At 50.6% G+C, this 11,692-nt stretch overlaps 2 protein-coding genes across 2 annotated transcripts in view; one reads left to right on the top strand and one right to left on the bottom strand.

The window, feature by feature from the left end:
- LOC109463489 overlaps positions 1-1,234 on the bottom strand; it is a 2,043-nt gene extending 809 nt beyond the window's left edge. The window contains exon 1 of the mRNA XM_019760323.1: positions 16-1,234. Within this exon, the coding sequence (XP_019615882.1) occupies positions 16-801 (786 nt within the window). The 5' untranslated portion in view covers positions 802-1,234. The remainder of the gene's footprint in view (positions 1-15) is intronic.
- Positions 1,235-4,179: 2,945 nt separating this feature from the next.
- LOC109463487 overlaps positions 4,180-11,692 on the top strand; it is a 26,997-nt gene continuing 19,484 nt past the window's right edge. Inside the window, 8 exon segments of the mRNA XM_019760322.1 lie at positions 4,180-4,381; positions 8,144-8,274; positions 9,683-9,842; positions 10,132-10,242; positions 10,277-10,488; positions 10,873-10,988; positions 11,108-11,208; positions 11,617-11,676. Coding sequence (XP_019615881.1) covers positions 4,180-4,381; positions 8,144-8,274; positions 9,683-9,842; positions 10,132-10,242; positions 10,277-10,488; positions 10,873-10,988; positions 11,108-11,208; positions 11,617-11,676 — 1,093 coding nt within the window.

The raw sequence follows: 11,692 nt of genomic DNA, 5'->3' as shown, positions 1-11,692 counted from the left end.
GTAGTAAGGTGCGGCTAGCAGCGCCGGGGTGCCCGCCAGCTGCACGTACAGCACCACGGTCACCACGGACACGCCGCGCACGCCCAGCAGGGAGCGCATCAGCACGTTATTCGGGCCTTTGGTGAAGGCGGCGGCGAGCGGCAGCAGGATGCCGATCGCGAGAGTCAGCTGCGGGTGGGAGGACGAGTCGGCCGCCGTGCTCATCCCCACCGCCACCAGCACCACTCCGGCCGCGCTGCACAGGATCCCGCCCGAGTCTATCGCGTCCAGCCGCTCCCCCAGGAACAGGAATCCGACGCACGCCGTGGACACCGGGATCGCGCCCTGGATCACGCCGAACGCGACGCCCGGCACCACGTACACGAACGACAAGAACATCAGGACGGTCCCCAGGTTGTCTGTGACCGTCGTCGCGGACAGGGTGAGCGCTTGAGGCGCGTCTTCCGTCGTCAGCTTGGGTCTGACGAACGGCAGGATCACGAGAACGCACAGGAGCTGCGTCAGTTTCATCAGGAAGATCAGCTGGAGCCCCGGCACGCCGGCCTGGCTGCTCAGAGCCATGAACTGGGACGCGAAGGCGCCAAACAGAGTACAGGACACGGCCAGAACCAGGCTGGAAGCCGACTGCAGGTCCGTCCGGGAACAGACGCGGTTTTCCGCCGTTTCTTCGTCTTCATCTTCAGAAGCTGTTGTTAACGTTGTTCTTCTCGCCATGTTGTTGTTCTGTGGGCCGGCTGTCCTGCATTCGCGCGTTGTCTGGAGCAACCGCACCAACCGGTCCGACTCGTGTCGTATAGTCATCAATTAACACACAAACAGTCTCATCTCAGACCATTCGAGGAGCTAACTTAGCTTTGTTTTTTCATCACTTGTTTCTAAACTGAAGCAGTCTTTGTTTTTTTTTACATGTAACTACATTAGAAAGAGAGGAACAGACTGAAGTTTCCATGGAAACAAGACGTATAAAATCTTTAATTCAGCCCCCGCGGCGCATTCTATACTTCCATTGCCCCACTTCTTGCCCGAAAGGTGGTCCTACATGTACGGGTTAACAGGTGGGGCTCGGGAGAACCACGTCAGTACCCAGCAGGTACTGCTGTGTACGGTCGGTGATAATGAAGGAGTGTCGTGAATGATTCATGCTTTCAACAAAATGTCATTTCATACATTCTGACTTATGGCTTTATGGCTGCATCAAACAAACAAACAAACAAACAAACAAACAAACAGACAAACAAACAAACAAACAAACAAACAAACACAACATGAAAATGTACCCAAACTCTAAACTGTGGAAACTCCTCTCTGTTCTGAAGAAATTCCATTCTTTAAGTGTCTTGACGAACAGCCTGTGTTAGTAAAAATCCTGGGGTGTTGTTTGTGTGTTTGTACTCATGTAGGTTTGCAGGTTTGACTGCTCATGCATATCAATTGCCTTATTGGGAGCACTGGTACAGGTTTGGCTGCATTCTCGAGCCCCAAACAACCAGGCAAGCGCCCGAGAGGACATTGCCCCCGTCCGTCCGGTTGGAAAGCGGCTCGAGCCGGCAGACGCCGCGGGCTGTGGATAACCAACTGTTTATTTCCACAGTCATCGTGTCACGCACTTTACTGTATCCAGAACCCTGCTTTATTCATAATATGCTCAGGCACGGTACTGGGGAGTCCATGCGTATCCAGAACCGTGCCTGGGGCCAAATCTACGTTCTTGGATACGTTATTGGAGACTATCCATAACTGTGCCTGACCCTCACGTTAAGAAACAAGAAAAAGCCGAACCTCTGTATAAGAGTAGTTTTAGAGCTAGTTTTGCTAGATTAGTATCAGCAGTCCTGTCTGTTTTACAAATATATAATATTACCTTTGCATCTGTTTACCTGTACTTAGCCCGATCGGGCATGAATGTGCAATAAGGTAATCTGTCTGTCTGTTCACCCATTCAGACATAGAACTAGACAGGCATAAATTAAACTAGATATGATAGATGTGTGCGGAAGATAACCTCCCATGTTTATTTTCCTAGTCATCCTGTCGCGATCCTACCCCCGGTTTCGCGCGCCGAGGTTCAAACGCGACCTGACACCGGCCGAACTTGGAAGGGTCCGCATAGCAACGCGCATAGCAACGCGCATAGCAACCGCATCGCGTCCATGGCAACCAATGCGGGCGCATTCCCCCACGTGATAGTCACATGATAGCCAGATGGAGTTGTTCTTGGCTTCGTGTTTTCGCGGCAGGAACGTAAAGAATAAAAAAGAGGTTTATAGATAATTCTGTGCTATGGTATATTCTACTTTGTGGTAGTATTTTATATGTGCAAGTAGTCCGTCGAACCAATACCATTAAGGACGTAAAGCGTGGATGAAGGTTAGACTAGGTAACAAGAGACGCTAAAACAGTTACTCAAGCAACTGGATATGATTTTGGAAAGGGTTCAGGTAGCGTCCATTACCTTTCGTCAGTGACACTGGAGAAGTCTAGAAAACAGCAGGATTTTAATTAAAGACGAACTTAAAACACGCACGTGAAGGTTTTGCACGTGTCATCCTCCCATCCTTGTTTGCTGAGCGCCGTTCTGACCACTTGGTTAGTTTTGATGCAATACCATCTATTGTAATATAATAACCTATTGGTTAACAGATGTATAAAAATGTTGTAACTTGTTTGAGCACGTGCCGGGTTCGCACGTGTCTGCCTGCCCACCCCTGTTTGGGGAGCATCTCCCTGTTCTGTGTGGTTTGGCCGTGACCGCAGACCGCCGCTGCACGTGGGCCTCCTCACATGAGTAAGTAATAACACTATAGTATACGTGAAGCTGTTGCACGTGCCCCCCTCACATGAGCAACTAATAACACTATAGTATACGTGTAGCTTTATCTCGTTTCCCGTCGGCTGAACAGACAATCACGTGACCCCTACCCTGATACTAATTATTCCGCCCCTTTACCCTCTGACCCTTCCTCCCTAACCCTCGTAAGGGTCATTCGTGGCTCAACCTTTCTCTATACGGTCACATTCCCACCCAACCCTCCCATGACTAACCCGAGAACACCTGGATTCTAGAACGTTAGTTATGTTTTCTCATCTCATACGACATCGCGCTACCTTAGTTCTTACTGACTTATCTAGACTCGTACATTTCGTCATAGCACTGTACGGTATCCTCAATTGTACCTGCGACTTAGCGTACGTAATCAGTTGTTACATAACCTTCATGTTGTCTCTTCTCTGCAAGATACTTGCCTTGCTAGCGTTCACAGTCACATTGTGGCCATTTGCTGTACTCAGTATGTTGTGTAGCTATAACCTCTGATATACTCCAGAATTGTGTTATTGTCGTATTTTGAACCACTTAACTTACGAAGGTCAGTAGTTACTCAGGTGTACCTGTAACGCATCATTTGCTTAGCCAGGATGTTTTCAACCTTGTTCACGCAGATGAGCTTTTGAACTTCGCCGGTTAGAAGTTACTTTAATACAAGTCGGGATGCGTTAAACATCCGCTGGACAGAGCCTTGGTTTAACCGACCAGCCCGACTTTGGCTAAACAATTGGCAACCAGGGTAAAATAGGTCGCCAGCTCGCAGCACATGACTTGTTGTTGTTGTATTAGGCTCCTGTATAAGTATGTACATGCTATGAGAGCTACAATGTGTAGAGAGTAATGGTGTTACTGAGTTGAGGAGCCAATTGCAATAAATGCCCGACCGTACTGAGGTGACGGTGAGCTCACTACCCTAATTGTGTGTGTTTGTCTGTGAAATAGACGGGAAACATAGTTCTCTTCGGAGCTTGCGAAGAAGAGAATGCACGTGCCCCCCGCCCACCCCTGTTTGCGGACCCTCTCCCTAGTCTGGTCCGGCCGTGACCGCAGACCGCTGCACGTGGACCCCCGCACATGAGCAACTAATAACACTATAGTATACGTGTAGCTTTTGCAATAATAGCACTGTAGTATACGTGCAGCTTTTGCACGTGTCCCCCGCACACCCCTGTTTGCGGAGCATCTCTCTAGCTCCCTAGTCCATCTGGTCCGGCCGTGACCGCAGCGCGCCGCCGCACGTGTTTCCCCCCGGACCTTACTCCTGACCTCCCGCGCCCCGCGCCCCGTCAGGCGAGACCGGTGTTGACTCGCGGCAAACCTCAACAATCGGCGCGGCTTTGACGCTGCCGGTATAAATGGGGGAGGTCAGAGCGGCGGAGAGTCCCGCCCCTCGCCAGATGAAGACTCGAGCTGAGCGCTTCCATCTCAGCAGAGCCGCAGAACCGTCCCGCCGTGTGGAGTCCGGTCGCGTCGAGCTTCCGTCTGTCAGCGCGAAGTTTTCTGTACTTAAAAGTCGCTTCTGCAGACACGCTCGACTCTTCTACCGACGGAGTGTCTGTCCGTTTTTGGTCTGTGAACTTTCTTTGCTGACGGTTTGGGAGGAAAGCACCGGAAGAGGATGGAGCTCCCACGCGCGGTGGTTTTCCTCGCCCTGTGCGTCGCCGCCTGCCTTTCTGACCACGGAGAGGAGGCGCCAAACGGTAAAGGTTTTTTTTTTACGTAGTTGCTTAGACCACTTCTGGGCACTGAACTAAGTTGTTAGTGGGGTTTAGTGACTACGCCAAGAAATGGTGACGAACGTCTCTTCAACTCTTGGTTTGTGAAGGCTTGTGGGTTGTATATGGGAGGAAACACTTGCCACGGGGACAATTCAATGGTTTTGCAGTCCATAGAAAGAAACTTGCTGTAGAAGATCTTAGACTAGTGTAATGATGTGAGCTAGAAGAGAACCTAGCGGTACGCTGAAAAGTTATCCATGATGGAACAAGAAGTGAGAATTCTTGTTATTTTTTATGTTCTTTTACCTCGTGTTTTTACTTATCATCTTTTCGTAGCTCAATTTTACACATTAGATTTAGGCTTGCTTAATTGCAGTTTTATAATTTCAATGAAAGGTAAACGTCGTCCTCAATAGGTGACACGGTAGATATTAAGTTCATGTCAACAGTCATAATGTGCGAATTGAAGGCTGGTAATAAAGTGATTATTTCAGCCTTTCTGTGTGACTTGTTACTTCAGTGCACGGATGTTCTGTTTTCCGTAGTTATCTCCACATGCCACATGTTAGGTCAAAGGTCTCAGGAGAGGTTATCGCAAGGTTATCCCAATTTCCTGCTATATGCATGTTTGTTGCTTTAATATGGGAGACGTTTCATATCAGACAGAAATGTATAGACAGAAATTCACAGAATTCACAGAAATTGAAAAGAAAAACAATTAAATTAAGGAATCCGCAAAAACACTATATCTACGGGGAGGTCTGACATTGCTAATTTGTAGTCTTCAACTTGACCCTGAACCGCCGTTGTTTGAAGTTCCCGCATCTGGCAGGACTTACCCACAAATCCCTCAGCAGTTTCCCTCCGTATTCTGCTGACTGCAAGCGTCTGGACACACGCGTTGACACAAGAGACGACACACGGCCGTTTCAGAGGACCTTAGCCATGGCTTAAACACTGGTCCGATGTTTTGACTGCTGCAGAAGCTCAGCACTTCCAAATGACGCGTGATGCTTAAAACTACAGACCTGCAAGTCGGTGGGTAGAACCGTAGTCTAAAGCGATGCCAGGTTTAATTAACTGCAAACCCAAAACACCTCGAAACCCACCTTTCTCTCCTACCTCCTACCTTGTAAATGCATCTACAGACTCTGGCCATCATTCGTGCGGTCTTCACTATGTTGGAAAGCACATAATATATTATAGTCTACTCACGATTTTCTGTGACAAGATCTCATTGTTGTAGGTAGATATCCAGCATGCTCTAGCTCTGTACTATCTTTCCATTTGGCCTTGAAGGTTTCCAGTTTTACTGGTCTCTGGTAAAAAATATGCTATGAAATGGCAGTAAATGTCAATGTCAGACAGACTTCCTCATCGGGAATATTTTTTTGTATTTCCGTCCTGAATTGCATGTAACCGAAAAGTACCCAGGTGCCTGTTAGTCAGCTGAATCACCCCCCCTTCCGCCACCTGCACTTCCGAGACCTGTTCACCATCGCCTCGGTCTGACATGTTCAATCCAGAAGTGCTCAGACGGCTAACTAGCCCTGATAGTTTGAATTCCCCACGTGTTGTCTAGTCCGAAGCTAGGTGTTTGAATGGAAGGGTGGGACCCGAACACGTGTCACCATGTCGTCTGCATGTGTCGTGACAGGACCCGAACACGTGCCGTGTCGTCTGCATGTGTCGTGTCAGGGACCCGAACATGTGTCACCATGTCGTCTGCATGTGCCATGTCAGGGACCCGAACATGTGTCACCATGTCGTCTGCATGTGTCGTGTCCAGGGACCCCGAACATGTGTCACCATGTCGTCTGCATGTGCCGTGTCAGGGACCCCGAACATGTGTCACCATGTAGTCTGCATGTGTCGTGTCAGGGACCCGAACATGTGTCACCATGTCGTCTGCATGTGCCGTGTCAGGGACCCGAACATGTGTCACCATGTCGTCTGCATGTGTCGTGTCAGGAGGTCTGATGTTCCTGGATGCCACCCAGAACTGACACGACCGCTAGCGTATGAGCTCGGATCTGGAAGTAGGCTTCTCATTCGACTCAGGACAAAACGAGAACCTAGCTTCGGTCAGGGACATCCTATTCGATCAGGGCGAACAGAAGTTAAGCCGGAGGCCCCATATTTGAGAAGAGACATACCTCGGGCAAGGTTAAACAAGCCATCGCAAAGAGTAGGGGCCACTTCTAGCTGTTGCTTTCGCGCCTCCGAATACTGTTTAACCGCCACTGTTCACTGTTTTCCCGCCACCGTGTTGTTTTCCCGCCACTGTTCGCTGTTTTCCCGCCACTGTTGTTTTCCCGCCACTGTTGTTTTCCCGCCACAGTTCACGGTGTTCCCGCCACTGTTGTTTCCCCGCCACTGTTCCGGTGTTTGCTACATCTGACAGTCGCGGCTTCAGCAGGGAAAGAGTGATGGCGCCGTCAGGGTCAAACGGCCATCCGGGGAGTTTGTAGCTTTGGTGGAAAATGGGCCGTGTCGTCAGGAACCAAAACAACCGAGTTGGAGACAGATTCGCTAGTGTAGGGTGCAACAAGAAAGCTTCGACAGGAAAAAAGCAGCTCTGAAGGTTAGTGTTAAACAGCAGGAAAATACTGCGACGAGCGTTTGACCTTTAGAGACATTTCCGGCAGCAATGCTACCGGTGCCATGCAGTATGCTCACAAGGGTGCATATTGTATCCAGAACCATGCTTAAGTACCGTTCTGGATAGTTCGCGCGTATCCAGAACCGTGACTTGGGCAATTCTACGTTCTTGGATACTCGGAGACTGTGTCCAGAACCATGCCTGATCCTAACCCTAACGCATTCAGGCATAGAACTAGATAAGCATGGTTCTGGATAAGATACATGGTGCATGATGAATGCCTGTAAGGAGCCGGCTGAGCTGTACATATGTCCTGTACGTGCCCGACCAGCTCAGCCGGCTCCTTACAGCCATTCATAAGGCACCGTATCGTATTCAGAGCCGTGCCTACACGGAGCCGGCTGAGCCATACAGATGTGCTGTACGTGCCCGGCCGGCATGAAACACCTTCACGGCTGTCCCTCAGACGGCACGTGTTCTCACCCCCGCACGAAACTGCCCGAATGTCAGGAAAACCAGCCGCAATGTCAGGCTAACCGGCCCCAAAGTCAGGTTCTTCCAGACGGTGTGTACCCGGCGTTTCACACGGCCACGCCAGCCGTCCTGTGATACAGGGCAAGACAGCAGCAGACAGGTGATCCGGCACAAGACGTGATGAATGCCTACCAGCTGTGGGCAGGTCTCGGTCTTAGTCTACATGGCACAGAAAGTTTACAGAAAGTTCAAGTCATGACTGACATTTTAGCTTGATTGAACCTAAATGTGTATTCACAACAACTGCTTCTCATACTCAAAGGTATCCTGGCCTGAAGAGCTGAATCTGTGAATTCTATATCAGACCATCATGATGTAGTGGACACACTGTTGAACTAGGTAGCAAGTGACGGGATACAGTTGGGGGGCTGGTCACCATATGACTTTATTTGGATCCACATTAAGCTTAACAGCTATTCTTTCAGTGGTCCATTCTAACAGAACCCTTGTTTCCGTGTTTCCCAGTGCGCGTGCGTCCAGCCGTCCTGGTGTACCCGGAAAACGTCACCATCGCCTGGAAGGAAACGGCGACGTTCAAATGTCAGGCGACCGGCAACCCGCCTCCGGCTATCTTCTGGTACAAGGAGGGAAGTCAGGTATGGTACTGTCATACCTCTCAACACACATAACCCCAACCCTCCTCCGGCTATCTTCTGGTACAAGGAGGGCAGCCAGGTGTGTACATAACATCTAACTCATAACGGCACCTAAACCTGTATCATACCTTAACCCAGACTCCAACCCCCGCCCTTAACCCTGACCCCAACCCCCCGCCCTTAATCCAGACTCCAACCCCCGCCCTTAACCCTGACTCCAACCCCCGCCCTTAACCCTGACCCCAACCCTCCGCCCTGTATCATACCCCCCAACCCCCACCCTATAAGGAAGGCAGACAACACAGTCATGCTTCTTATCGTATCCAGAACCTTTCCTAGTTCTATGCCTGAATCGGTTAGGGTTAGGATCAGGCACGGTTCTGGATAGTCTCCGCGTATCCAAGAACGTAGATTTGCCCCAGGCACGGTTCTGGATAGTCTTTGCGTATCCAAGAACGTAGATTTGCCCCAGGCATGGTTCTGGATACTCGTGAACTATTCAGAACCGTGTGTTTTGGACGACCGCCTCCGCCCACCAAAACGACCACGCATGGAAACTGTCTCGTAACTTCAGGGCAGTCGAAACCACCGAGAACTGGTTTAACAAAAGTGCTATTTACAACTTCCGCGCACCGCCGGTTTACAAACGTGACCGCGTGGCGTTTGGCACTTGGGAAAGGCAGGACGAGAGTAAACTTGGCGGCTCCTGGATAAACCAAATGTAGGTCAAACTGTAAATATTCCAACGCTTGAAATGTAGCTCAAGGCCAACGGAAATCCCTGCACGCCCCAGATCCGACGCTAAGCCGCGACTGTCGGGAAGTGAAGAGTTGCGTATTTTACTTAGGAGATGCACCGTGTCTGGCCTTGGTGTGCCGCGGTCGGGACTGTGGTGTTACAAAAGTAGGTCTCGGTCAGCCCTGGTAAAAACAAGTAGTACGCAGACTTGTTAAACATATCTCTCATAAAAGCTAAAAGAACACTGTTCTACAAGTGATACTAGGGGCTATAGCCACCGAGAGTTGCAACAATATGCATGGCGGATGGCATTTTTATACTGAAACGGTTTTGATTGATATGGAATATGAATCTCACGTGTGTGAATACTTTCTATGAGCCGGATCACCAGCGTATGACGGTATGTGGCATATTTTGGGCAGTATGTTTAGATCTAAGGCCCCTCAGACATAACACGTCTGGACATGTATGAAAACAAGATCTGTTAACAAGTTATGGGCCTTCATCTTTGATGGGGGGGGGGGCGGTACCGACTTCCGACGAACTTTGACCCAGTGCTGACGTCACACGTGCGGAAAAATCACGTGTCTACAGCACTTTGGTCAGATAGCTGACGAGATGAGAGTTGGAGAACAGTTTATTTGTCATTATACATCTCCCCGTGCCACAGATCCTGCACTTCCCCGGTAAGACCGCCGGGCGGCTTCGCGTGTCCAACAGCGGCGAGCTGATCATCCGGCGGGTGAGTAACGAGGACCAGGGCTGGTACGTCTGCAAGGCGCTCAGCGTCTCCGGAAGCGTCACCGGGAAAACATACCTCAGGGTGGACGGTAAGTCTGTGTGTGTGTGCGCGCGCGTGTGTTTGTGTGTGTGTGTGTGTGTATGCGCGTGCGTGTATGTTTGCTTGTGTGTAACATTTCGCTCTGTGTAACTATGTTCCAGACTCTAACCGTAGGGCCTGTGAGGAGATGGTGATCCCGATGTGTGTGGACCTGCCCTACTCCCTGACCAGCGTGCGCGCGCGCGCGTGTGTGTGTGTGTGTGTTTGCTTGTGTGTGTGTGTGTGTGCGTGTGCGTGTATGTTTGCTTTTGTGTAACGCCCTGTTCCTTCCCCTGCAGACTCTAACCGTACAGCCTGTGAGGAGATGGTGATCCCGATGTGCGTGGACCTGCCCTACTCCATAACCAGCGTGTGTGTGTGTGTGTGTGTGCGTGTGCGTGTGTATGTTTGCTTGTGTGTAACGCCCTGTTCCTCCCGTTGCAGACTCTAACCGTACAGCCTGTGAGGAGATGGTGATCCCGATGTGCGTGGACCTGCCCTACTCCCTGACGTCCTACCCGAACTTCCTGGGCCACGCCAGCCAGGCCACCGCATCCGCGGAGATCATGCGGTTCCACCCGCTCGCCAAGATGCCGTGTTCTCCCGACATCCTCAGCTTCATCTGCACGCTCTACGCGCCGCCCTGCGACAAGAAGGCAAGTTTTCCGGACTAACCTGGTCACCACAAGTTCTCCCCCAGACCCTAACCCAGACTAGACGCCTGTAACTTAAAGAACTGACAGCTCCATCTGCACGCTCTACGCCCCGCCGTGTGACAAGAAGGTACTAAGTTGTCCGGACTAGCTACTCAGCTGTATCTTAGCTGCAAGTATTGTATCCAGAACCGTTGGGTTGGTGTCTGGGTTGGTCAGGGTTAGGATCAGACACGTTTATGTGTAGTAAGTGTATGCAAGAACATGGATTTGCCGAATTTTCCAAGGATTATACTGGCATGTGGTGTATTAATGAGTGAAGGAATAGAAGATTATAGCTGAAAATATTGAGTTGCACGGAAGCATGACCCGCCTGTGTCACCCCAGACGGCTGACGGGACCGCGCTGCCGCCATGCCGGGAGTTCTGCCAGAGCAGCAGGCGGGGCTGCGAGAACCTGATGAACAAGTTCGGGTTCCAGTGGCCGCGCCAGCTGGAGTGCAGGTACGGCGGGGTCCGTGTGTTTGTTTGTTTGTTTGTGTGTCCAGAAGTTCAATCTGCATAGCCGTATTTAATATCTAACATCATAACATTTCTGAAATGCCCTTTTTTCGCCCCTCCAGCCGATTCCCCGAGGAGAACACGAGTAACGGCTGCATCAGTAAGGACACCATGGTTCCTGCAGAGGTCACGCTGCTGCCAGTTATCAACAACGAACCTGCACGTTAGTACAGCACAGTACAGCACGGTATAGTACAGCATAGTCAGCACGGTACAGTAGTATAGTACGCTAAGGTACAGCACGGTAAGGACACCATGGTGCCTGCCGAGGTCACGCTGTTACCGGTTATCAACAACGAACCTGCACGTTAGTACAACATAGTACAGCACGGTATAGTACAGCATAGTCAGCACGGTACAGTAGTATAGTACGCTAAGGTACAGCACGGTAAGGACACCACGGTTGTTCCAGCAGAGGTCATGCTGTAACCGGTCCCCTCCTCTTGCCCGCCCAGGTCCCCCTCACATATTTTCCTACGTTCCCGAAGGAGCTGATAGTTAGCGCCGGAAAGGGTGGTTATAACAACTTTACAGATTAAGACATCCCTAACTCTTCCCTCCGCCCGCCCAGGCCCCCCTCACATCTCCCCCACCTTCCCGAAGAAGCTGATAGTTGGCGCCGGGAAGGGGGGTTATACCGGCTATAT

This window comes from Branchiostoma belcheri, unplaced genomic scaffold (genome assembly GCF_001625305.1).
Source record: "Branchiostoma belcheri isolate BF01 breed outbred unplaced genomic scaffold, Haploidv18h27 scaffold127, whole genome shotgun sequence".
In the NCBI taxonomy this organism is placed as follows: domain Eukaryota; kingdom Metazoa; phylum Chordata; class Leptocardii; order Amphioxiformes; family Branchiostomatidae; genus Branchiostoma; species Branchiostoma belcheri.
Note: the sequence above shows the minus strand (reverse complement) of the source record. Positions and strands in the feature narration are given on the sequence as shown.